Source organism: Oncorhynchus mykiss, chromosome 32 (genome assembly GCF_013265735.2).
Source record: "Oncorhynchus mykiss isolate Arlee chromosome 32, USDA_OmykA_1.1, whole genome shotgun sequence".
Lineage (NCBI taxonomy): Eukaryota > Metazoa > Chordata > Actinopteri > Salmoniformes > Salmonidae > Oncorhynchus > Oncorhynchus mykiss.
This window is the reverse complement of record NC_050572.1, coordinates 18,069,537-18,097,163: the sequence shown is the minus strand read 5'-3', so window position 1 is coordinate 18,097,163 and position 27,627 is coordinate 18,069,537. Positions and strand designations below refer to the sequence as shown.

Genomic DNA, 27,627 nt, shown 5'->3' with positions numbered 1-27,627 from the left:
GTCTATAGGCTGTGGCTCTGTTGTCCTGTCTATAGGCTGTGGCTCTATTGTTCTGTCTAAAGGCTGTGGCTCTATTGTTCTGTCTATAGGCTGTGGCTCTATTGTCCTGTCTATAGGCTGTGGCTCTATTGTCCTGTCTATAGGCTGTGGCTCTATTGTCCTGTCTATAGGCTGTGGCTCTATTGTCCTGTCTATAGGCTGTGGCTCTATTGTCCTGTCTATAGGCTGTGGCTCTATTGTCCTGTCTATAGGCTGTGGCTCTATTGTTCTGTCTATAGGCTGTGGCTCTATTGTTCTGTCTAAAGGCTGTGGCTCTATTGTCCTGTCTATAGGCTGTGGCTCTATTGTCCTGTCTATAGGCTGTGGCTCTATTGTCCCTATTGTTTGATGTTGACGATGCATCGTATTGAAGAGGCTGTACTTTTTTACTGACGGGTCTTTGTCACGTTCACATGGAACAACCACTTCCAATACAACTGTTGGATTTTCAATCCAAACAAAGTGAGGTCTCAGACTCTCAACCCCTCAGGAAAGAAAAAAAAATTTGAGAGAACCAATCAAACCTCAGCCCATTTCTGCACTAATACTGCATTTACAACGGAATCTTGTCCAGACCAGTGTGTCACAGCTCTCCCTTGCTGTGAGCTCTACCCCCCCCCCCCCCCCCCCCCCCCCCCCCCATTCCCTTCCTTCTTCCACTGACCTGTGGTTGCGGTTCTTGATGTTGAAGAAGAGGAAGGCCCCTGCCATGAGCATGCCCAGGATGGTAATAACAGACAAGATGCTGTAAAGGGGTACGTTGATGTTGCGGCGCTGCAGACGCACAAACGTACGGTCCTTAGGAGGCTCCACCCCTGGAATTAAGAGGAGGAAGAAAATAAGAAAAATAACTTTTACAGGGGAAGGATAGACAACCAAAATGAGCCCTCATCAGTAACCTATTTAACATTGAAAAACAATGTTGATTCAACCAGTTTTTGTCCAGTGGATCTGCTATGATGCCAAAAAATATGTGAATGTCTTCCTCTTCATTCCAGGAGTGGAGCCTCTAAATTAAGTTACTTTCCTTTTTGTGGAGTTGTTTCCACATCATTTCAACAAAATAATGATATGTGATGACGTTGAATCAATGTGGAAAACTGTCGGATTTGCAAAAAGTCATCAATGTAACATATTTTTGTTTTGTTTTCACCCAACCTGAAATTACGTTTAATTCACAATAGCTGACAACTCAACCAAGTGTAAATCAAAACTAGACGTTAAACTGACGTCTGTGCTCAGTGGTGATGTTCTTAGCCTGAGAAATGTATTATAATCCACATAGAATGATTTAGATTTTATGTTTGTCCACTTGCCCAGGTACTTTGATTCTATGTAAAGTACTGGACACTTCTACAGGAGAAGGATTGATCCAAAAAACGCCTACATTTGGCTACTTTCTTATCAGCTGCGTAAATGTACCTCCACACAAGATTAGTCGTTGTGGTCAGCTGTTTCTTATGCTTATGCTTTCCTCTATCCGCCCTCTCCGTGCCAATCAATTTCTCAACTTACTGAGCTCTACTTATGACGGTTTGAGACATAGAAACAATTGTTTTAGCTGAAACTGTCCCAGATTGTGTGTATATGGGACAAAAGGGAGGAAGGAATTGGGGGTCATTGTGGTAATCGCCAGGAATCAAACAAAAGACAAAGAATGTCAACACACGCAAACGTGGATACATAAAACGTCTGGTAATGATTAAACATATAATGATTGGTTGAGAGGAGCATTCTGGATGCCATGGGTCCCACGGAGGAGCTGTATTGTGTGTGTGTGTGCGTGTGCATGCGCGTGCACGTGTGTGTGTGTGTGTGTGTGTGAGACGTGTGTAGTGAACACACACACACGGTCTGATCTACCTACCTTGGAACCTCATGGTGTTGTTAATAAGGTCCAGGACATCAGCAATAGCGTTGTACTCTCCGACCTTCACCTCCTGACCCTCTGTTAGGAACACAAACAGAGACGGACACATTAGTTAGGACAGCATGGACACCTCAGACAACTTCTTACTCTCAGTCCACTTCACAGCTCTCGCAGAGCATAACATTGAGCCAAAATAACTATCTTTCAAATAGACAAGACTGCACTTAATCCAATTCTAGGAATACTGCAGTGTGGCGTCTCATTTATGCCATGTGTGTTTTAGCTAAGTGTGGAAATCAAGCTAATTTAAAGTACAGGCACTGGGTGAATGTTTTTGATACATTTTGGTTACAATGGCCAGCAACAGTACCATACTGGGATGTATTCATTAGTGCAACGTAGCAAACTGTTTTGCAATTGAACATGTTTTGCAACGGAAATTAGCATTTCTTATTGGACAAGTTCAGGTTAGTCCCTCTCTATTTCAGCCCATTTTCTTCCGTTTGTTTCCTAGTGAATAAACAAATTACCGGAGAGCTAGGTCTCCAGTGAAGAAGCCAATCATAAAAATAAAAGCAACAATAAATAAAACCAATTGCACGCTGGCATTTGTAACACAATATCCATTTACATTTTCACAGGTACAGTAAAATGAGTTTAAATTGTGATATATCCCGAGCCATAACACAAACCTCTCTCTCCTGAGTGATATTTAAACCAGCCATTTCCTTCAAGAGCCGTCTTAAAGACTGATATTGGTCCCACGTGTAATATCGGCTTTCCATTGACCCTGGCACAAACACCAGCTCCATCACTCTTTCTCATAAAACAGGGGTAAACTTACACACAACACACTGGGGAGGAGGGAGAGGAGACCATTCTCTGTTTGTCTCTCTCTCTGTTTTCTCTCTCTAAGTAAGCATTTCACTGTTGTATTCGGCGCATGTGATAAATACAATTTGATTTGATTTATATCAATTAATATGCATAAAAACGTTATGTGACTACTATGGTCCTGAGCTGCTATGTTAGGGCAAACCCTTCACCCAACTTCTGAAATTACATTTCACGCCTGTTTGTTCAATTAACTCCTTCATTCCTGTAAATCAGATTCAGATGTATACAACTAGCCTGAACCCTGGATCTATTTGGCGTGACGACCATAGGAGCTGGCAAGACAGCATAAACAGATCAAGGATCAGTGCATTTCTGTAAATCACATTCAGATGTATGACCCAAGTGCCTAATAAGGTTCTAGACACAGTCTCTATGGCATCATGGTATAACAGGCTAGTCTATATGACATCATGGCATAACAGCCTAGTCTATATGACATCATGGTAAAACAGGCTAGTCTATATGACATCATTGTAAAATAGGCTAGTCTATATGACATCATGGTATAATAGGCTAGTCTATATGACATCATGGTACAATAGGCTAGTCTATATGACATCATGGTATAACAGGCTAGTCTATATGACATCATGGTATAATAGGCTAGTCTATATGACATCATGGTACAATAGGCTAGTCTATATGACATCATGGTATAACAGACTAGTCTATATGACATCATGGTATAATAGTCTAGTCTATATGACATCATGGTACAATAGGCTAGTCTATATGGCTATAGAATTGGGATTCATTGAACAATGAACCTTAACTGAAAGCATAGGGGGAACCACCTTAATCACACCTGGCTACTAAACTATAGGCAATGACTCAAATATGAATGTATTTTGCTTGGGTTTCGTACACTAGTTAATGTTTTTTTTTAAATGCTACTATATAATAGCACTGGGCACATTATTTTGCTTTGTCAAAGGTCACAGTTATTTCCTCACTATATATACTGTGGTACCCAAGGCAGCGTCCCAGGTGACTTTGTGTAATGTGATCTGTAGGCAGATGGGCTGAGAGGGTGTCGGGTAAAGTTGCCCCCTAGACGTTGATCTTGGGTCAGGTTTGCATTTTCCACAACTAATGGTTCAAGTTAGGATTGGGGAGGGGAAGCCGATCCTAAATCTCTATCTTCACCACAGAGTGGGGCTGAGGGTGAAAGACAGACTCTGACAATCGGAACCTCCAGAAGGGGAATGAATGAACCCACAGTGAGCTGCTTCCACACTGCGTGAGGACAGACGACTGGGCTGAGGAGAGGATCATATCCTGGTTAAATATTGAGCCCAGGCAATCCCTCCTCTATCTCGATCTCATGTGTCAAACAGTCGTTACCCTGATAGGGAGGGAGGGAGGGAGGGAGGGAGGGAGGGAGGGAGGGAGGGAGGGAGGGAGGGAGGGAGGGAGGGAGGGAGGGGGAATAAGGGCATGATATGAATGGAGAGAGAGAGAGGTAACAGGAGACAAATAGGTGTCAAGGGGGAGGGAGAGTGGCAGGAGGGGGGAGTGATATGCCTAAGGCTAAGTGCTCATGATAACATTTCTCCCACAGCACTATTGAGCAAGCCCTCTCCAGTTCACTGATGATAACATTTCTTTGCTTATCCATGATATGACTGCCAGTTGCATTCCAATTGAAAAGCTTCATCACTCCCACAAGCAAACAGGACTGTCTGCCCTGTGGGTTTCCACACACACACACACACACACACACACACACACACACACACACACACACACACACACACACACACACACACACACGTTACACACAATTTAAGCTACCACGGGGAGAACCTCTGCAGTGGGGTAGATAAGATTGGGGGAGAGTGGATTAATAAAAACATGTTGGTGCTGAGGGAGGGTAGGGCCAGGGGAGCAGGGGAGAATCCCCCAAATACAGATAACATTTCTGGGTAGAAACTCCCACCCGGCAACCCCCTGGTTCACCTGCAGTCAACAAACACTCGCTGGATTACTAGGACATCATCATCAGCCAGACAGCAACCGCAGCACCCACTCATAATAGTAGAGCAATTCAACAGAACATCACAACAATGCAACAATCTTACAGCATGTGCTTACCTTGAAACTGTGTGAATTTGATCGTGCCCATCCGTTCTCCGTTCCTGAACATGACTTGGCCCTGGATAGAAAAATAATTCAAAACACTTTTAGAACATTTGGAAATTAAAACCTCTGAGGTCTCGATGCAGAATACAATGCAATTCTTACATTGTCCATATCAGCTACCAAGTTGAAACCGAACATTGTTGGTCCTTATTTAACCAGCAAAACCATCTGAATAGTTCACCCTCTTCAGGGTACATCAAGTCCCTTGATTAAATTGACAATGATGAGTAACAGCAGATGCAGAGGAAGCAGTAGAGACAGACGATGAAAAGAAGCTTGATTTAATTAGAATTTAGATGCACTGTTTTCTTGACATGCCACTAAGTCTTGGCACATTAACAGATTTGTGTGGACAAAGAGGGGGTCTGGCACTGGGCTTCTTATTGGATTAGAAGTCTGCAAAAAAAACATTTTTTAACATGAGGTAAACAACATGATTGGTCAGCAGATTCATTTCCTGATATCCTTATAATCAAAGGAGTGTCAGATTCCTGTCTGATTCCGTAAGGCCCTATCACACATCTTCTTTAGAGGGGCTTTTAGAAAAACATTTTGTAAGTGGAAATCTCACCATTGGATACTGAACAGACATCAATAGTCGGTACTACTACCATTAAAACCTCGACATGTCTTTGATGTCAACCCTGATGAAAGCAACTGGATACTAATGACACTCCACCTAGATCATCACTGATATTCCAAAAAACAACAATCAAGGCCAAATAAAATCATCAATTATATTCAGATATTTTCTGGGGGAAAAGGTCTGTCAACTAACACATTGCCTTTCCTCCCTTATCCCTCCTTATCCATCGATACTGACCAATTAATTCGTCCAGCCATCTGCCCATAGAACTCCTTAATTAAACATTTAGCTGGATCTGGGATTATTGGCGGCTACGGAAAAAAAACAGGTGAACGAGAGAGAGAGAGAGAGAGAGAGAGAGAGAGAGAGAGAGAGAGAGAGAGAGAGAGAGAGAGAGTTAACATGGAGCTGATTAAAGCAGCACTGGCAGAGAGATGGGAAGGGAGGAAGGCAACAGACTGAAGGACTAATTTTGTCTCAAAAACATGCAGAGGCTTTGAAGTCAGTCGCTGGGCGGGTTTCCACCCTCTGATTGGTTCCCTGTCTTTGTACGGCATATGTGATTGTGGCTGTCTGTGTGAGCGAGGAAGAGAGCTAGCTAAAGTGACTGCCTTCACAGACCAGGATAACTGTGGTTGGATGGTGCTAAGAGTTGTCTGTTATTGTATGGAATTTAAAGGCCCAGTGCAGTCATACTTCTGTTTTGCCTGTATTTTATATCTTATTGTACAACAGCTGATGAAACTAACACTGTAAAAGTGTTAACACTGTAAAAGTGTGAAAACATTTGATCAGTGTTATTTCCTGATAGTTGCTGGTTGAAAACATAATCTACACAGGACCTTCTAATCAGCAGGTTTGCATGGGGGGAGGAGTTTCGGCTTTCCATGGTGACATCATCATGCGGTAAATTGGTTATTAAACCAATACGAAAGAGAGTTCCAAACCTCTTTGCCAATAACAGCTACTTTTCAGTTTTCCCATCCCCTACTCAGACAATCCTAGCAAAATTCTTGCTTGAGAAATAGTGTTCTACTAAAAAGCCATTTTTGCCGATTTGACTGGAAATCTATTACAGTGAGGTACTTAATTGTTACCCAGAAATGATTTGATATTAATATAAAAATGGCGGCATTGGACCTTTAAGATGTGACTGAAAGTGTAATCTCAGAGAGTGTGCTACCTAGATTTAACTGTCAAAATAAAGAAAACGTGTTCTAAATGAGGGATACTGTCACGACTTCCGCCGAAGTTGGCTCTCCTGCCTGTTCGGGCGGTGCTCGGCGGTCGTCGTCACCGTCCTACTAGCCACCATCGATCCCTTTTTCGTTTGTCTGTTGGTTTTGTCTTATTAGTTTCACCTGTGTGTATTTTAGTTTATTGACGTCCTTATTTATAGTAGGTTGTCCCGCCCTTGTTTCGTGCGGGATTGTTTTGGTTTCATGTATTTTAGTGAATACGTATTGTGTTATTTGCTCCGATATATCTTAATCCTGTGTTGGATTATTTCACCCTGTTTTCGGGTTGTCAGTGTTTGTTCCGGAGAATAAACTATCGACTCACTGCACCTGCTCTCTGCGCTTGATTCCACCTACCTTGTTAATACGTGACAGAATCCCGCACCTCCCATGGAATCAGCAGGAGCAGCCGCGTCTCCTCTCCCATCGATGGAGGAGAGAGTCCTCCACCACACCAGCGTGCTCCATCGGATTGGTTCTGCCATGGACCAAATGATGGAGAGGATGGATCGATGGGAGAGGAGTGGTCTTCCCACATCATCGCTAGCACCCCCTTCTCCAGCACCTCCTGTTCCTACGACCACATCTGGCTCCGGGGCTCTGCGGTTGACACTCCCACGGGAGTATGACGGAACGGCGGCTGGGTGCCAGGGTTTCCTCCTTCAACTGGAGCTATACCTGGCTACCGTGCGTCCTGCTCCCTCTGGAGAGGAGAGCGTGAGCGCCCTCGTCTCCTGCTTGACTGGGCGAGCCCTCGAGTGGGCCAACGCAGTATGGAATGGCCCGGACTCGGCAAGGGATAATTACCCAGAGTTCACCCGCCGATTCCGAGCTGTTTTTGACCATCCACCAGAGGGTCGGGCGGCGGGTGAACGGCTGTTCCACCTGCGGCAGGAGACGAGGAGCGCTCAGGACTTTGCTCTGGAGTTCAGGACCTTGGCCGCAGGAGCAGGATGGAACGACAGGGCCTTGGTCGACCATTTCAGATGCAGTCTCAGGGAGGACGTCCGCAGGGAGCTGGCATGTCGGGACACCACCTGCACACTGGATGAGCTCATTGACTTGGCTATCCGTCTCGACAATCTGCTGGCTGCTCGCGGGCGTTCGGATCAGGCCCTGTCGTTTCCACTTCCCAGCCCTCCTGCCCCTATCCCTATGGAATTAGGAGGGGCAGCTTCGAGGGAGACCGGAGGAGGAGTGTCCTCCTGCACCAGTTGTGGTCGACGAGGGCACACGTCAGACCGGTGCTGGAGGAACTCGTCTGGGAGTCGGGAGGGCAGGCGGAGCACTGCTCGATCACCCCAGGTGAGTAAGCACCAGACTCACCCAGAGCCTCCTGTCGGTCATGTGTATGTTTTGATTTCTTTCCCTGGGTTTTTTCCCTCTCTACAGCATAAGGCGCTAGTCGATTCAGGCGCAGCTGGGAATTTCATGGATCGTGGGCTTGCGTTAAGGCTAGGGATTCCCCTGGTGTCGGTAGATCAACCTTTCCCCGTGCACTCATTAGATAGCCGACCATTAGGGTCAGGAGTGATTAGGTAGGCTACGGTGCCACTGGACATGGTAACGCAGGGGGATCATAAGGAGCAGATTAGTCTGTTCCTTATAGATTCACCTGCGTTTCCAGTGGTGTTGGGGGTTCCCTGGTTAGCTCAACACAACCCGGTGATTTCCTGGCGACAGGGGGCTCTTAAGGGGTGGTCAGAGGAGTGTTCAGGTAGGTGTAGAGGAGTTGCCGTTGGTGCGACTACGGTGGAGAGTCCAGACCAAGTTTCCACCGTGCGCATTCCCTCTGAATATGCCGATTTGGCTATCGCCTTCAGTAAAAAGAAGGCGACCCAATTACCACCTCATCGTCGAGAGGACTGCGTGATAAACCTTCTGGAGAACGCTGCACTTCCTAGGAGTCACGTGTATCCATTGTCCCAGGAGGAGACGGTAGCGATGGAAACATACGTTACTGAATCACTGAGACAGGGGTACATTCGGCCCTCCGCATCACCCGTCTCCTCGAGCTTCTTTTTTGTGAAGAAGAAGGATGGAGGTCTGCGTCCGTGCATTGATTATAGAGGTCTAAATTCCATCACAGTGGGGTTTAGTTACCCACTACCTCTCATCGCCACGGCGGTGGAATCATTTCACGGGGCGCGCTTCTTCACAAAACTGGACCTGAGGAGCGCGTATAATCTGGTGCGTATCCGGGGAGGGGATGAGTGGAAAACTGCATTCAGTACTACATCTGGTCATTATGAGTACCGCGTCATGCCATACGGGTTGAAGAATGCTCCAGCCGTTTTCCAATCCTTCGTAGACGAGATTCTCCGAGACCTGCTCGGGCAGGGAGTGGTAGTGTACATCGATGACATCTTGATCTATTCTGCCACACGCGCGGCGCATGTGTCTCTGGTGCGTAAGGTACTTGGGCGACTGCTGGAGCATGATCTGTATTGCAAGGCGGAGAAATGTGAGTTTTTCAAACAGTCCGTTTCCTTCCTGGGATATCGTATTTCCACCTCTGGGGTGGTGATGGAGGATGACCGCGTTACAGCCGTGCGTAATTGGCCGACTCCGACCACGGTGAAAGAGGTGCAGCGGTTTTTAGGGTTTGCCAATTACTACCGGAGGTTTATCCGGGGTTTTGGTCATGTAGCTGCTCCCATCACCTCGCTGCTGAAGGGAGGACCGGTGCGCTTGCGCTGGTCAGCAGAGGCGGGCAGAGCATTCACTCGTTTGAAGGAGCTGTTCACCAATGCGCCCGTGTTGGCGCATCCGGACCCCTCTTTAGCGTTCATAGTGGAGGTGGATGCGTCCGAGGCTGGGGTCGGAGCCGTGCTGTCCCAACGCTCGGGCGTGCCACCCAAACTTCGCCCTTGTGCTTTCTTTTCGATCAAGCTCAGCCCAGCGGAGCGAAACTATGATGTGGGGGACCGGGAGTTGTTAGCTGTAGTCAAGGCTCTGAAGGTGTGGAGACATTGGCTTGAGGGGGCTAAACACCCCTTTCTCATCTGGACTGACCATCGTAATCTCGAGTATATCCGGGCAGCGAAGAGAATGAATCCACGTCAGGCTAGATGGGCCATGTTTTTTACCAGATTCCGGTTTACCCTCTCATACCGGCCCGGCTCCCAAAACACCAAGGCCGACGCGCTGTCCCGCCTCTATGATACCGAGGAGCGGCCCGTTGAGCCAACTCCCATCATTTCACCGTCATGTCTCGTGGCACCGGTGGTATGGGAGGTGGACGCAGAGATAGAGGGGGCCTCACGGTCAGAGCCGGCCCCTCCCAACTGTCCAGTAGGAACCCAGTACGTACCGAGGGGGGTCCGGGACAAGCTGATTCGGTGGGCTCATACTCTCCCCTCCTCGGGTCATCCTGGCATCGAGAGGACAGTGCGGAGTCTGAGAGGGAGATACTGGTGGCCCACGCTAGCTAAAGACGTGAGATTTTATGTCTCCTCCTGCTCCGTGTGTGCTCAGAGCAAGGCTCCTCGGCACTTGCCTAGAGGGAAATTACAACCCCTCCCCGTTCCACAACGGCCGTGGACACACTTATCGGTGGACTTTCTTACCGACCTTCCCCCGTCCCAGGGAAGTACTACTATCCTGGTCGTTGTGGATCGGTTTTCTAAGTCCTGTCGTCTCATCCCGTTGCCCGGTCTCCCTACGGCCCTGCAGACTGCGGAGGCCTTGTTTACCCATGTCTTCCGGCACTATGGGGTGCCTGAGGACATCGTTTCTGATCGGGGTCCCCAATTCACGTCCAGAGTATGGAGGGCGTTTATGGAGAGACTGGGGGTCTCGGTCAGCTTAACCTCAGGTTTTCACCCCGAGAGTAATGGGCAGGTGGAGCGCGTAAATCAAGAGGTGGGCAGGTTTCTGCGGTCCTATTGCCGGGACCGGCCTGGTGAGTGGGCAAGGTATGTTCCCTGGGCTGAACTAGCTCAGAACTCCCTACGCCACTCCTCAACTAACTTGTCTCCTTTTGAGTGTGTGTTAGGTTACCAGCCGGTCCTGGCTCCATGGCATCAGAGCCAGACCGAGGCTCCTGCGGTGGAGGAATGGGTACAGCGCTCCAAGGACACATGGAAAGCCGTTCAGGACTCACTAGGGGTAGCGGGCGAACGGCAGAAGAGGAGCGCTGACCAACACCGCAGTGAGGCCCCTGTGTTTGCACCGGGGGACAGGGTCTGGCTCTCGACCCGGAACCTGCCCCTCCGCCTGCCCTGTCGGAAGCTGGGGCCGCAGTGTGTGGGGCCGTTTAAAGTCCTGAGGAGAATAAACGAGGTGTGTTACAGGTTACAACTTCCTAGGTATTACCGTATTAACCCCTCGTTTCATGTGTCTCTCCTCAGGCCGGTGGTGGCTGGTCCCCTGCAAGAAGGTGAGGTGCCTGAGGTCCCTCCGCCCCCCCTGGACATCGAGGGGTCCCCGGCGTACACAGTTCGGGGCATTCTGGATTCGAGACGCCGGGTGGGGGGCCTACAGTACCTCGTGGACTGGGAGGGGTACGGTCCGGAGGAGAGATGCTGGGTTCCGGTGAGGGACATTTTGGACCCTTCTCTCCTGAGTGATTTCCACCGCCTCCACCCGGATCGCCCAGCACCTCGTCCTCCGGGTCGTCCTCGAGGACGGTGGCGGCGCGCTGCGGGGGCCGCGCGTCAGGGGGGGGGTACTGTCACGACTTCCGCCGAAGTTGGCTCTCCTGCCTGTTCGGGCGGTGCTCGGCGGTCGTCGTCACCGTCCTACTAGCCACCATCGATCCCTTTTTCGTTTGTCTGTTGGTTTTGTCTTATTAGTTTCACCTGTGTGTATTTTAGTTTATTGACGTCCTTATTTATAGTAGGTTGTCCCGCCCTTGTTTCGTGCGGGATTGTTTTGGTTTCATGTATTTTAGTGAATACGTATTGTGTTATTTGCTCCGATATATCTTAATCCTGTGTTGGATTATTTCACCCTGTTTTCGGGTTGTCAGTGTTTGTTCCGGAGAATAAACTATCGACTCACTGCACCTGCTCTCTGCGCTTGATTCCACCTACCTTGTTAATACGTGACAGATACACAGTATCTTGAAGGCAGGTGCTTCCTGAGTTTATTAAGCAATAAACATCCCATCATGCTTAGGGTCATGTATAATTATGCCCTGGTTAAGTACGTGTGTGTGTGGGAGTGAAGTGCACTTGAAAGTAGTGTTTACTATAGAAATATGAGTAAACTATGTGCAGAGCCTGTGGTCTAGTGATAACGCACCCAACTCCTCCGCAGACCGGGGTACAAAAAAATATCCACAAAAATATATAGAAAACAAATATATATGTCAGTATGCACAATCAATACTGGGTGTTTTATTTCTAAAATATTATATTTATATTTCACTAATTGCAGATAAATAAAGTAATATTAATAGTTGTCATTATTTCTGTTCAAATGTCCCTCCCACATTCGCCTGGAGCTCTGGTTGAGCTGGGGGAGGGAGCGAGTTGACCCAGACTAACAGCTCTATCTGGGACTCAGACACCCAGCCTGTCCTTGTTGATGAGGGTGGTATCCCTGCGTTTGTGGAGGTGAGATGGCGGTAACACTCTGCTACTTTGTTTCTGGAGGTGAAGAAAGGTAGAAACTGAAGAAGGAACATATTTTCCCAGACAGAGGTTCCGGTTGTGGGCTGCAGGTGTGAAAGGAGGGGGTTCCCAAGAGGTCTGGTGGGGGAGCACAACAGCCAGAGGTGATGAAATTAGGTTGCATACACACACACGTGCATACACACACATCTCTCAGGCTGTGACACCAGCCATAGGCAGGAGACACTGAGACCAATACACTGGTACAGTAGTGGCAGAACAGGCCACTGGAGTCTCAATCCCTCTAGATTTATTTGCTAAAGGTATAGCTCTTCATCGCATAATCACAGCATATTGTACTGAGAACTGTGCGTGTAACACTACTTATGCTACTGATTAGACCTGTACACACACTGATCTGGCCATAACCATCTAGCATCACTGGGTGCGTGCAAATAGCACCCTATTCCCTATATAGTGAACTACTTTTGACCAGGGCCTCTATGGTCCCTATCCTATAGGTCCTTCCTTCTGGAAACAAAGCTCGTATTATGAGGACGGGATCCACCCAAATAATTTGGGTTCCTGGATCCTTTCACAGCATTTTAAGGCTGTGTTGAGACAATGACTTATCAATGACCCAAGCACAGCTATGAGTTGTCATAATGCTTCAACAAATGCACATTATACCAGGGGCGCTGGCAGACACAATGTTAGTAACCTCATTTATGTCCCTCTTACTGCCCTGAATGCCTCTATTGATCCTACAGCTATTGTACGCAGTAATCATATGCATATGAACCAGTGTAACACTGTTAGCACTGAGGTGGTGTGCCCTACTAGGAAGTCCACTGTGTACAACTCATCCTGCACTAATAAAAATAACCAGAGCATGTTTACCTCTGTTAAGCTTCCCAGTAAAGCAAGAAAACAACCAAGCATTCCAGAAAAGTGTTAAAAATAGCCCATATTAACATATGTAGCTTAAGAAACAAGGTTCATAAAATCATAAATTGGCTAGTAACAGGTGACACTCGTATTCTGACAATCTCTAAAACCCACTTAGATAATACCTTTGATGATACAGCGGTAGCAATACACGGTTATAAGATTTATAGAAAAATCTGAAATGCCAAAGGTGGAGGTTTAGAACAGGGCAGCATGGCAGGCTCAGAACAGGGCAGCATGGCTGGCTCAGAATAGGGCAGCATGGCAGGCCCTTGGATGTACACAGAGAGCTAACATTAATAATATGCATGTCATTCTCTCCTGGCTCAAAGTGGAGGAGAGATTGATTTCATCACTACTTGTATTTATGAGAGTTATTGACATATTGAAAGCATCGGCCACCCATGCATACCCCTCAAGACATGCCACAAGAGGTCTCTTCACAGTCCCCAAGTCCAGAACAGACTATGGGAGGCGCACAGTACTACCTAGAGCCATGACTACATGGAACTCTATTCCACATCAAGTAACTCATGCCATCAGTAAAATTAGATTTAAAAAACAGATACAAATACACGTTATGGAACACATGCATACACACACATGATAACATAAACACTATACACACATGGATTTTGTGTTATAGATATGTGGTAGTGGAGTAGAGGCCTGAGGGCACACACTTAATGTTGTGAAATCTGTTATGAATGTACTGTAATGTTCTTAAAATGACCCCCTAATGGGGATCCATAATAAATACAAATAGAAAAAGTAATGCACTACACAGGCCAAAGGGTACTACTTGAGATCAGAACCCCTGTCTCCTCGGTTTCCTCTTCCCTCCAGGCAATAGATGAAGAGGAGGAATTCCACTGTACATGTTCATCTGTGCTGCTAACAGCCCCGGCCAAGCCCTGGAGGCTTCTCTGAGCTAATGTTTGACTTCCTCTATTGCTCTGCCACTGGACTAGATCAATAGCAGGCCGCACCCAGAGAACACATCAGACTGCCATGTGGATGGCTGTGTTCTAACCTGACACAAACACACACACACAATCAGTGTTTACACACACACACACACACACACACACACACACTCGCGCGCACGCGCACGAAACACATACACACACAATCAGTGTGCACACACAGGCATACACGCATGCGCACACACACACACACAGACACACAAACACACACACAAGCCCCACTATGTTCCCTATGTAGGGATTAGAAGGGAAGTGAGAGGGTGAACATACAGAAAGGAGTTTGGTTTTAGTGGTGAAACTGACTTGCCAAACTAGTACCACTTGTTGTGGTTCACGCTGGGGAAGTTATGGCAGTGAGACGGTGGCTCTCCATGTGGGTGTAGGACATGGGTGATGTGTGTGTGGGTGGAAACACAGAGCCACGATGGGGTATTGGGTATAGTGTGTGTGTTCATCATGATTCCCTGTAATGGAAATACACACCTATATATGCTGACGCTTCATAAAGGCACATAAACAAACCAATGGTATTTTCTGATCTGATATGGCACTTAAATACACACAAATAACAAGCTTTTTTATAACCTCGTTCCATGTACTGTAATCCCTGTACAGTTATCAGAAGGACCAACAATCATAGTGGTGGGAAAATGAGTAATACATTACTCCAGAGTGTTAGCCTCTTATAGACCTGGAGCAACTGTGGTATATTATATTTTTGAAATACCACTTCAGGTATTTTTGTTAAACTGTTTTTTTTTTAACAAGGTAAGTTGACTTGAGACCACGTTCTCATTTACAGCAACAACCTGGGGAATAGTTACAGGGGGATGACTAGGTGGCAGTGATGGTTTGAGGGCCAGATTGGGAATTTAGCCAGGACATCGGAGTTAACATCCCTGCTCTTACAATAAGTGCTATGGGCTCTTTCGGAACCTCAGAGAGTCAGGACACCCGTTTAACGTACCATCTGAAAGACGGCACCCTATACAGGGCAGTCTCCCCAATCACTGCCCCAGGGCATTGGGATATTTTTCTAGACCAGAGGAAAGAGTATCTCCTACTGGCCCTTCAACACTACTTCCAACATCATCTGGTCTCCCATCCAGGGACCAACCAGGACCAACCCTGCTTAGCTTCTGAGGAAAGCCAGCAGTGGGATGCAGAGTGGTATGCGGCTGACATCACATTATGCAATACAGTGAATATGCAATGCAGCAATACAGTGCGCCTTCTGTGCTGCTTTCTGAATAGATGGTAATAGTGGTGCTGTATGTTATCCCCCTGGAGACAAGCACGCACACAAACAGAGACACGCAGCTCAGGCAGCCACCCTGGCAGAAGGGCCCCCAGGGAGAAGAGGCTATCTGGCCTATCCATGTCATCCTCCCTGCCTCTGTCCTCCAGCAGCCTCCAGGGACTGGCCCACTGGCAGCCCACTTCACCCCAGAGAGGCAGAGGGAACTGGGGGAGAGAGAGGTCACAGTGGGGTGGGGGTTACGGAGAGGCTCAGGAGGACTATGGTGTACTGTAATGCCCCAAGGGAGGTCAACCTTTTCTCCGCTCTTAATACTGGTTATGACACAATCTCTCTCTCTTTTCCGCTCTACCTCTTCACCCAGCTCTCCTTCACTATTCCTCTTTCTCCCTCTATTTCTCCTTCACTATTCCTCTTTCTCCCTCTATTTCTCCTTCACTATTCCTCTTTCTCCCTCTGTTTCTCCTTCGCTATTCCTCTTTCTCCCTCTATTTCTCCTTCACTATTCCTCTTTCTCCCTCTGTTTCTCCTTCGCTATTCCTCTTTCTCCCTCTATTTCTCCTTCACTATTCCTCTTTCTCCCTCTATTTCTCCTTCACTATTCCTCTTTCTCCCTCTATTTCTCCTTCACTATTCCTCTTTCTCCCTCTATTTCTCCTTCACTATTCCTCTTTCTCCCTCTATTTCTCCTTCACTATTCCTCTTTCTCCCTCTATTTCTCCTTCACTATTCCTCTTTCTCCCTCTATTTCTCCTTCACGATTCCTCTTTCTCCCTCTATTTCTCCTTCACTATTCCTCTTTCTCCCTCTATTTCTCCTTCACTATTCCTCTTTCTCCCTCTATTTCTCCTTCACTATTCCTCTTTCTCCCTCTATTTCTCCTTCACTATTCCTCTTTCTCCCTCTGTTTCTCCTTCGCTTTCCTCCTCTTTCTCCATCTATTTCCTCCTCTTTCTCCCTCTATTACCTCCTCTTTCCCCCTCTATTTCTCCTTCACTATTCCTCTTTCTCCCTCTATTTCTCCTTCACTATTCCTCTTTCTCCCTCTGTTTCTCCTTCGCTTTCCTCCTCTTTCTCCCTCTATTTCCTCCTCTTTCTCCCTCTATTACCTCTTTCTCCCTCTATTTCCTCGTCTTTCTCCCTCTATTTCCTCCTCTTTCTCCCTCTATTACCTCTTTCTCCCTCTATTACCTCTTTCTCCCTCTATTTCCTCGTCTTTCTCCCTCTATTTCCTCTTCTTTCTCCCTCTATTTCCTCCTCTTTCTCCCTCTATTTCCTCCTCTTTCTCCCTCTATTACCTCTTTCTCCCTCTATTTCCTCCTCTTTCTCCCTCTATTTCTCCTTCACTATTCCTCTTTCTCCCTCTATTTCTCCTTCACTATTCCTCTTTCTCCCTCTGTTTCTCCTTCGCTTTCCTCCTCTTTCTCCATCTATTTCCTCCTCTTTCTCCCTCTATTACCTCCTCTTTCCCCTTCTATTTCTCCTTCACTATTCCTCTTTCTCCCTCTATTTCTCCTTCACTATTCCTCTTTCTCCCTCTATTTCTCCTTCACTATTCCTCTTTCTCCCTCTATTTCTCCTTCACTATTCCTCTTTCCCCCTCTGTTTCTCCTTCGCTTTCCTCCTCTTTCTCCCTCTATTTCCTCCTTTTTCTCCCTCTATTACCTCCTCTTTCTCCCTCTATTTCCTCCTCTTTCTCCCTCTATTTCCTCTTCTTTCTCCCTCTATTTCCTCCTCTTTCTCCCTCTATTACCTCTTTCTCCCTCTATTACCTCCTCTTTCTCCCTCTATTTCCTCCTCTTTCTCCCTCTATTACCTCTTTCTCCCTCTATTTCCTCCTCTTTCTCCCTCTATTTCCTCCTCTTTCTCCCTCTATTTCCTCTTCTTTCTCCCTCTATTTCCTCTTCTTTCTCCCTCTATTTCCTCCTCTTTCTCCCTCTATTACCTCTTTCTCCCTCTATTTCCTCCTCTTTCTCCCTCTATTACCTCCTCTTTCTCCCTCTATTTCCTCTTCTTTCTCCCTCTATTTCCTCCTCTTTCTCCCTTTATTTGCTCCTCTTTCTCCCTCTATTACCTCTTTCTCCCTCTATTTCCTCCTCTTTCTCCCTCTATTACCTCTTTCTCCCTCTATTTCCTCTTCTTTCTCCCTCTATTTCCTCCTCTTTCTCCCTCTATTTCCTCTTCTTTCTCCCTCTATTTCCTCCTCTTTCTCCCTCTATTTCCTCCTCTTTCTCCCTCTATTACCTCTTTCTCCCTCTATTTCCTCCTCTTTCTCCCTCTATTACCTCCTCTTTCTCCCTCTATTTCCTCCTCTTTCTCCCTCTATTTCCTCCTCTTTCTCCCTCTATTACCTCTTTCTCCCTCTATTTCCTCCTCTTTCTCCTTCTATTTCCTCCTCTTTCTCCCTCTATTTCCTCCTCTTTCTCCCTCTATTTCCTCCTCTTTCTCCCTCTATTTCCTCCTCTTTCTCCCTCTATTTCCTCTTCTTTCTCCCTCTATTTCCTCCTCTTTCTCCCTCTATTTCCTCCTCTTTCTCCCTCTATTTCCTCCTCTTTCTCCCTCTATTTCCTCTTCTTTCTCCCTCTATTACCTCTTTCTCCCTCTATTTCCTCCTCTTTCTCCCTCTATTTCCTCTTCTTTCTCCCTCTATTTCCTCCTCTTTCTCCCTCTATTTCCTCTTCTTTCTCCCTCTATTTCCTCCTCTTTCTCACTATATTTCCTCCTCTTTCTCCCTCTTTATTTTTTCCTCTCTGATTTTTCCTTTTTCTATTCCTCTATCTACCCATCCCTCTCAGCCTGTGGCTGTATCCTGCACACGCACACGCGTGCACACACACACACGCGTGCACACACAAACACACACGCGTGCACACACACACACACACAAACACACACAAACACACACACACACGTCTTCTCTAACACAATTTGGTACCTGAATCGCACCGGTTTTAAGTTTGAAAAAAAGTGTTTATTAAATATTTAGAGGGGGTTGTTATAGTAGTGGTGGATTGTGCTACTAGCTCTCACAGTCACCATTCAGATTGAATGCCTAACCTTACGAATTTGGAGTTAAACTTAAACCCTTCTTAACCTTAAACCCTTCTTAACCTTAAACCCTTCTAAATTGACATTTTGTAACAAATTAGAATTTTGATGTTTGAGAAACATGGCTACACGTCTAATTCTGACAGGTTACGGTTTGGGATAGGCTTAAAACAAAAACATAAAAAACTTTCTATCGCTGGATTTGAACTTGCAACCTTTAGAATCAGAGGCAGATTCTTACGCCCATCTACCATCCCCATCCACAACACCAGACCTACTTGAAGGTAACAGCGCTCACTGTTGCCCCTAGTGGCCGGTTTCCACATCATCTCCCAACGTCCTCAGACATGGATGGATGTTTTTCACGCTCAACATTTTCCCTTGTGTATCAAGAATGGTTCACCCCCCAAAGGACATCCAGCCAACTTGACACAACTGTGAGAAGATTTGGAGTCAACATGGGCCAGCATCCCTGTGGAACACTTGACACCTTGTAGAGTCCATGCCCCGACGAATTGAGCCTGTTCTGAGGGCAAAGGGGGGGGGGGCAACTCAATATTAGGAAGGTGTTCCTAATGTTTGGTATACTCAGTGTATTATATTTTTGTTATTCATTATAATATAAATAACAAATGTTCCCTAATGAATCACCATTACCCTTCCTTATGTCAAAGCAAGCCATGTCCCAGGCAGAATGGCCTATACAAACCAGGAGTCTATCTCCTGTTTCTGTAATGTGAGGCAGAATGGCCTATACAAACCAGGAGTCTATCTCCTGTTTCTGTAATGTGAGGCAGAACAGCCTATACAAACTAGGAGTCTATCTCCTGTTTCTGTAATGTGAGGCAGAATGGCCTATACAAACTAGGAGTCTATCTCATGTTTCTGTAATGTGAGGCAGAATGGCCTATACAAACCAGGAGTCTATCTCCTGTTTCTGTAATGTGAGGCAGTAGAGCCTATACAAACCAGGAGTCTATCTCCTGTTTCTGTAATGTGAGGCAGATGAATGATTCAATTCACCCTCTAGACAGGACACTAGTCTATCTCCTGTTTCTGTAACGTGAGGCAGATTAATGATTAAATTCACCCTCTAGACAGGACACTAGTCTATCTCCTGTTTCTGTAACGTGGGGCAGATTAATGATTAAATTCACCCTCTAGACAGGACACTAGTCTATCTCCTGTTTCTGTAACGTGAGGCAGATTAATGTCCAAGTACACTCTTATATCAGGAAAAGTCCATTGACTCACCGTGACGCCATAGAAGTTGGTTTCGTTCATGACGTCCAGCACCAGCCTGCCCACCTCCCGGTCGTCCACGGTGAAGTTGTGGTACATGTCCTGCCTCTCCTTGTGCTGCAGTAAATCCATGACGCGGGTCAGGGTCTTCGCTATCACCCAGATCCCGTCGTAGGCGAAGCCGTGGTACTTCGAGGGCTCCACCCCCTTCTGCTGCAGCTCTTTACTGTACTCCCTCTCGTACTCCTTAGGTGTCTGGATGTAGAGAGAGAGAGGATAGTCATTTAATCAACATCCTACTTCTAAGGTGTCTGGATGTAGAGAGAGAGAGGATAGTCATTTAATCAACATCCTACTCCTTAGGTGTCTGGATGTAGAGAGAGAGAGGATAGTCATTTAATCAACATCCTACTCCTTAGGTGTCTGGATGTAGAGAGAGAGAGGATAGTCATTTAATCAACATCCTACTTCTAAGGTGTCTGGATGTAGAGAGAGAGAGGATAGTCATTTAATCAACATCCTACTCCTTAGGTGTCTGGATGTAGAGAGAGAGAGGATAGTCATTTAATCAACATCCTACTTCTAAGGTGTCAATCTAGGGGGAAAGAGGGGATAATCAATTAATCAATATCCAACTTCTTAGTTGTCTGAATGTAGGGAAAAAGTTTACATAGGGTTGTGTCCCTAATGGCACCCTATCCCCTACATAGTGCATTACTTTTGACCAGAGCACTATGGACCTGGTCAAAAGTAGCACACTATAAAAGGAAAGCAGGGTGCCATTTTGGACGCAGACGTAGACTAAAAAGCATGTTCAATGGAACGCTTACCCTTCCAGAGATGCCCTTGACCTGTTTGGCGCTGAGCGGTTCAAAGTCCACAGCAATGTATCCCTCCATAGCGGTCAGCAGCTTCCTGGTGGTGCAGTTGGTGGAGTTGGCTTGCTCCCACCAGTTCCCCTGGTACCAGCCTGGTATGATCCACTGGTACTTACTACCATACATGTTCAGGTTGTACGCCTGGGGGAGGGATGTTCAGTTAGTACGCACACAGGCATGTTGACATAAACACACACCACACACAAGAACACACCTTCAATACCAGTCAATAATGTCAATATAAATAGGCTTTCAGCTTTTACTGAAGCTCATTATGGATATCACACCACACATCTGCAGCCCCATGACAACTTGGTGTGTGTGTGTGTGTGTGTGTGTGTGTGTGTGTGTGTGTGTGTGTGTGTGTGTGTGTGTGTGTGTGTGTGTGTGTGTGTAGAACAATACTCACACAGCAGAATACTTTGGAGGCCAGATTCTCATCAAACTGTCCGATAATGATCCTCACATCATTATCCTATAGAGATGACATAACAAACAGGAGATGTGTCAGTCTTCCACTATAAGCGGCTAAAGAGATGTGTCAGTCTACCACTACAACCAGCTAAAGAGATGAGTCAGTCTTTCACTACAACCAGCTAAAGAGATGTGTCAGTCTTCCACTACAACCAGCTAAAGAGATGAGTCAGTCTTTCACTACAACCAGCTAAAGAGATGTGTCAGTCTTCCTCCACAAGCAGCGAAAGAGATGAGTCAGTCTTCCACTACAACCAGCTAAAGAGATGTGTCAGTCTTCCACTACAACCAGCTAAAGAGATGTGTCAGTCTTCCACTACAACCAGCTAAAGAGATGTGTCAGTCTTCCACTACAACCAGCTAAAGAGATGAGTCAGTCTTCCACTACAACCAGCTAAAGAGACGTGTCAGTCTTCCACTACAAACAGCTAAAGAGATGTGTCAGTCTTCCACTACAACCAGCTAAAGAGATGTGTCAGTCTTCCACTACAAACAGCTAAAGAGATGTGTCAGTCTTCCACTACAAGCATTTAAGGACATGAGTCCGTCTTCTTCCACAAGCAGCTAAAGAGATGTGTCAGTCTTCCTCTACAACCAGCTAAAGAGATGTGTCAGTCTTCACCTACAACCAGCTAAAGAGATGTGTCAGTCTTCCACTACAAGCATTTAAGGACATGAGTCAGTCTACCAATACAACAAGCAGCTAAAGAGATGTGTCAGTCTTCCTCTACAACCAGCTAAAGAGATGTGTCAGTCTTCCTCTACAACCAGCTAACGAGATGTGTCAGTCTTCCTCTACAACCAGCTAAAGAGATGTGTCAGTCTTCCACTACAACCAGCTAAAGAGATGTGTCAGTCTTTCACTACAACCAGCTAAAGAGATGAGTCAGTCTTCCTCCACAAACAGCTGAAGAGATGTGTTAGTCTTCCTCCACAACCAGCTAAAGAGATGTGTCAGTCTTCCACTACAACCAGCTAAAGAGATGCGTCAGTCTTCACCTACAACCAGCTAAAGAGATGTGTCAGTCTTCCACTACAACCAGCTAAAGAGATGCGTCAGTCTTCCACTACAACCAGCTAAAGAGATGTGTCAGTCTTCCACTACAACCAGCTAAAGAGATGTGTCAGTCTTCCTCCACAAGCAGCTAAAAAGATGTGTCAGTCTTCCGCTACAAGCAGCTAAAGAGATGTGTCAGTCTTCCACTACAACCAGCTAAAGAGATGTGTCAGTCTTCCTCCACAAGCAGCTAAAAAGATGTGTCAGTCTTCCACTACAAGCAGCTAAAGAGTTGTGTCAGTCTTCCACTACAACCAGCTAAAGAGATGTGTCAGTCTTCTACTACAACCAGCTAAAGAGATGTGTCAGTCTTCCACTACAACCAGCTAAAGAGATGTGTCAGTCTTCCTCCACAACCAGCTGAAGAGATGTGTCAGTCTTCCTCCACAAGCAGCTAAAGAGATGTGTCAGTCTTCCACTACAAACAGCTAAAGAGATGTGTCAGTCTTCCACTACAAGCAGCTAAAGAGATGTGTCAGTCTTCCACTACAACCAGCTAAAGAGATGTGTCAGTCTTCCACTACAACCAGCTAAAGAGATGAGTCAGTCTTTCACTACAACCAGCTAAAGAGATGTGTCAGTCTTCCTCCACAAGCAGCGAAAGAGATGAGTCAGTCTTCCACTACAACCAGCTAAAGAGATGTGTCAGTCTTCCACTACAACCAGCTAAAGAGATGTGTCAGTCTTCCACTACAACCAGCTAAAGAGATGTGTCAGTCTTCCACTACAACCAGCTAAAGAGATGAGTCAGTCTTCCACTACAACCAGCTAAAGAGATGTGTCAGTCTTCCACTACAAACAGCTAAAGAGATGTGTCAGTCTTCCACTACAACCAGCTAAAGAGATGTGTCAGTCTTCCACTACAAACAGCTAAAGAGATGTGTCAGTCTTCCACTACAAGCATTTAAGGACATGAGTCAGTCTTCTTCCACAAGCAGCTAAAGAGATGTGTCAGTCTTCCTCTACAACCAGCTAAAGAGATGTGTCAGTCTTCACCTACAACCAGCTAAAGAGATGTGTCAGTCTTCCACTACAAGCATTTAAGGACATGAGTCAGTCTACCAATACAACAAGCAGCTAAAGAGATGTGTCAGTCTTCCTCTACAACCAGCTAAAGAGATGTGTCAGTCTTCACCTACAACCAGCTAAAGAGATATGTCAGTCTTCCTCTACAACCAGCTAAAGAGATTTGTCAGTCTTCCTCTACAACCAGCTAACGAGATGTGTCAGTCTTCCACTACAACCAGCTAAAGAGATGTGTCAGTCTTCCACTACAACCAGCTAAAGAGATGTGTCAGTCTTCCACTACAACCAGCTAAAGAGATGTGTCAGTCTTCCACTACAACCAGCTAAAGAGATGTGTCAGTCTTCCACTACAACCAGCTAAAGAGATGAGTCAGTCTTCCACTACAACCAGCTAAAGAGATGTGTCAGTCTTCCACTACAAACAGCTAAAGAGATGTGTCAGTCTTCCACTACAAGCATTTAAGGACATGAGTCAGTCTTCTTCCACAAGCAGCTAAAGAGATGTGTCAGTCTTCCTCTACAACCAGCTAAAGAGATGTGTCAGTCTTCACCTACAACCAGCTAAAGAGATGTGTCAGTCTTCCACTACAAGCATTTAAGGACATGAGTCAGTCTACCAATACAACAAGCAGCTAAAGAGATGTGTCAGTCTTCCTCTACAACCAGCTAAAGAGATGTGTCAGTCTTCACCTACAACCAGCTAAAGAGATATGTCAGTCTTCCTCTACAACCAGCTAAAGAGATTTGTCAGTCTTCCTCTACAACCAGCTAACGAGATGTGTCAGTCTTCCACTACAACCAGCTAAAGAGATGTGTCAGTCTTCCACTACAACCAGCTAAAGAGATGTGTCAGTCTTTCACTACAACCAGCTAAAGAGATGAGTCCGTCTTCCTCCACAAACAGCTGAAGAGATGTGTTAGTCTTCCTCCACAACCAGCTAAAGAGATGTGTCAGTCTTCCACTACAACCAGCTAAAGAGATGCGTCAGTCTTCACCTACAACCAGCTAAAGAGATGTGTCAGTCTTCCACTACAACCAGCTAAAGAGATGTGTCAGTCTTCCACTACAACCAGCTAAAGAGATGAGTCAGTCTTTCACTACAACCAGCTAAAGAGATGTGTCAGTCTTCCTCCACAAGCAGCGAAAGAGATGAGTCAGTCTTCCACTACAACCAGCTAAAGAGATGTGTCAGTCTTCCACTACAACCAGCTAAAGAGATGTGTCAGTCTTCCACTACAACCAGCTAAAGAGATGTGTCAGTCTTCCACTACAACCAGCTAAAGAGATGAGTCAGTCTTCCACTACAACCAGCTAAAGAGATGTGTCAGTCTTCCACTACAAACAGCTAAAGAGATGTGTCAGTCTTCCACTACAACCAGCTAAAGAGATGTGTCAGTCTTCCACTACAAACAGCTAAAGAGATGTGTCAGTCTTCCACTACAAGCATTTAAGGACATGAGTCAGTCTTCTTCCACAAGCAGCTAAAGAGATGTGTCAGTCTTCCTCTACAACCAGCTAAAGAGATGTGTCAGTCTTCACCTACAACCAGCTAAAGAGATGTGTCAGTCTTCCACTACAAGCATTTAAGGACATGAGTCAGTCTACCAATACAACAAGCAGCTAAAGAGATGTGTCAGTCTTCCTCTACAACCAGCTAAAGAGATGTGTCAGTCTTCACCTACAACCAGCTAAAGAGATATGTCAGTCTTCCTCTACAACCAGCTAAAGAGATTTGTCAGTCTTCCTCTACAACCAGCTAACGAGATGTGTCAGTCTTCCACTACAACCAGCTAAAGAGATGTGTCAGTCTTCCACTACAACCAGCTAAAGAGATGTGTCAGTCTTTCACTACAACCAGCTAAAGAGATGAGTCCGTCTTCCTCCACAAACAGCTGAAGAGATGTGTTAGTCTTCCTCCACAACCAGCTAAAGAGATGTGTCAGTCTTCCACTACAACCAGCTAAAGAGATGCGTCAGTCTTCACCTACAACCAGCTAAAGAGATGTGTCAGTCTTCCACTACAAGCATTTAAGGACATGAGTCAGTCTTCTTCCACAAGCAGCTAAAGAGATGTGTCAGTCTTCCTCTACAACCAGCTAAAGAGATGTGTCAGTCTTCACCTACAACCAGCTAAAGAGATGTGTCAGTCTTCCACTACAAGCATTTAAGGACATGAGTCAGTCTACCAATACAACAAGCAGCTAAAGAGATGTGTCAGTCTTCCTCTACAACCAGCTAAAGAGATGTGTCAGTCTTCACCTACAACCAGCTAAAGAGATATGTCAGTCTTCCTCTACAACCAGCTAAAGAGATTTGTCAGTCTTCCTCTACAACCAGCTAACGAGATGTGTCAGTCTTCCACTACAACCAGCTAAAGAGATGTGTCAGTCTTCCACTACAACCAGCTAAAGAGATGTGTCAGTCTTTCACTACAACCAGCTAAAGAGATGAGTCCGTCTTCCTCCACAAACAGCTGAAGAGATGTGTTAGTCTTCCTCCACAACCAGCTAAAGAGATGTGTCAGTCTTCCACTACAACCAGCTAAAGAGATGCGTCAGTCTTCACCTACAACCAGCTAAAGAGATGTGTCAGTCTTCCACTACAACCAGCTAAAGAGATGCGTCAGTCTTCCACTACAACCAGCTAAAGAGATGTGTCAGTCTTCCACTACAACCAGCTAAAGAGATGTGTCAGTCTTCCTCCACAAGCAGCTAAAAAGATGTGTCAGTCTTCCGCTACAAGCAGCTAAAGAGATGTGTCAGTCTTCCACTACAACCAGCTAAAGAGATGTGTCAGTCTTCCTCCACAAGCAGCTAAAAAGATGTGTCAGTCTTCCACTACAAGCAGCTAAAGAGTTGTGTCAGTCTTCCACTACAACCAGCTAAAGAGATGTGTCAGTCTTCTACTACAAGCAGCTAAAGAGATGTGTCAGTCTTCCACTACAACCAGCTAAAGAGATGTGTCAGTCTTCCTCCACAAACAGCTGAAGAGATGTGTCAGTCTTCCTCCACAAGCAGCTAAAGAGATGTGTCAGTCTTCCACTACAAACAGCTAAAGAGATGTGTCAGTCTTCCACTACAAGCAGCTAAAGAGATGTGTCAGTCTTCCACTACAACCAGCTAAAGAGATGTGTCAGTCTTCCTCCACAAGCAGCTAAAAATATGTGTCAGTCTTCCACTACAAGCAGCTAAAGAGATGTGTCAGTCTTCCACTACAACCAGCTAAAGAGATGTGTCAGTCTTCCTCCACAAGCAGCTAAAAAGATGTGTCAGTCTTCCACTACAAGCAGCTAAAGAGATGTGTCAGTCTTCCTCCACAACCAGCTAAAGAGATGTGTCAGTCTTCCACTACAAGCAGCTAAAGAGATGTGTCAGTCTTCCTCCACAAGCAGCTAAAAAGACATTTCAGTCTTCCACTACAAGTGAAAGAGAAATGATTGGCTACAAGATAATCTAATCATTAGCAGCAGTTATATCACAATACTGCATGTTGCATAATATACATATTCTATGCAAATATCACCACATTAAATATTCCTAAACAAAAGTAATAGCTGTTGTAGCGTGAGTATTTGATTGTGTATTGAAATTAAACATGTGATATAGGCACTTTAAAGATGTACAATCTTAATTTGACCAGTTTCTCACAGAGGGAAAATAATCCTGCAGCAAAAGGAAATGTGAATTGTTATGTAGATTATAAATAATGAACATTTGTGTAGGTTTTGATGCATTTTAAGTTAAGATGAATAACTTCTGACAATTTAAAATGGAATTTACAAACTTAAAAACCGCACAGGAAAATGTATCGTGATTAAATTACTTATTTGTTATTATTCAATTCCAACCAGTCATTTGAAGATTATCACATCAGTGTGATTTTCACGTCATCAGTGATGTGTAAGGACAACAGGGAACTGGCCTGCTGATGTGGGTGGTGTGCTTCGTCCCAAATGGCACCCTATTTCCTTAATAATAGTGCACTACTTTCAACCATGACCATAGGGCTCTGATCAAAAGTAGTGCAATATAAAGGGAATAGGGTGCCATTTAGGATGCACTTGGGGTGTTTCTTAGCTGGCTAAAGGGCAGAGGTCAGGCAAACAGGCAGAAATATCAAAGGCAGCAACTGTCCATCAATAACAACTCAGCCATTACTGTCAACAGTGAGAATTGTTTCCTATCCACTGGGCCAGAAGGAGAGATCTGCATTGAATTGAGAGCACATGCTAGCTGATTAGGTTAGTAAATAATTTACCAGCTCTTCTGTAGGAGCATTGGAGGTTCCCGGGTCTCTATCCGAGAAGAGCAATCTGTCACTACTCTGTGTTGGTGGTGCACTGCATACACTGCCCCAACCCATACAATCACACACAAACC

General features: G+C 45.7%; 1 protein-coding gene across 1 annotated transcript in view; it reads right to left on the bottom strand.

The window, feature by feature from the left end:
- The window catches only part of LOC110489398 (gamma-aminobutyric acid type B receptor subunit 2), a 370,472-nt gene that overhangs the window by 135,737 nt on the left and 207,108 nt on the right, over nt 1–27,627 (bottom strand). Inside the window, exons 5-10 of the mRNA XM_036970730.1 lie at nt 21,100–21,165; nt 20,643–20,831; nt 19,825–20,067; nt 4,901–4,961; nt 1,907–1,987; nt 704–854 (exon numbers count right to left, since the gene is read on the bottom strand). Of these exons, the coding sequence (XP_036826625.1) occupies nt 704–854; nt 1,907–1,987; nt 4,901–4,961; nt 19,825–20,067; nt 20,643–20,831; nt 21,100–21,165 (791 nt within the window). The remainder of the gene's footprint in view (nt 1–703; nt 855–1,906; nt 1,988–4,900; nt 4,962–19,824; nt 20,068–20,642; nt 20,832–21,099; nt 21,166–27,627) is intronic.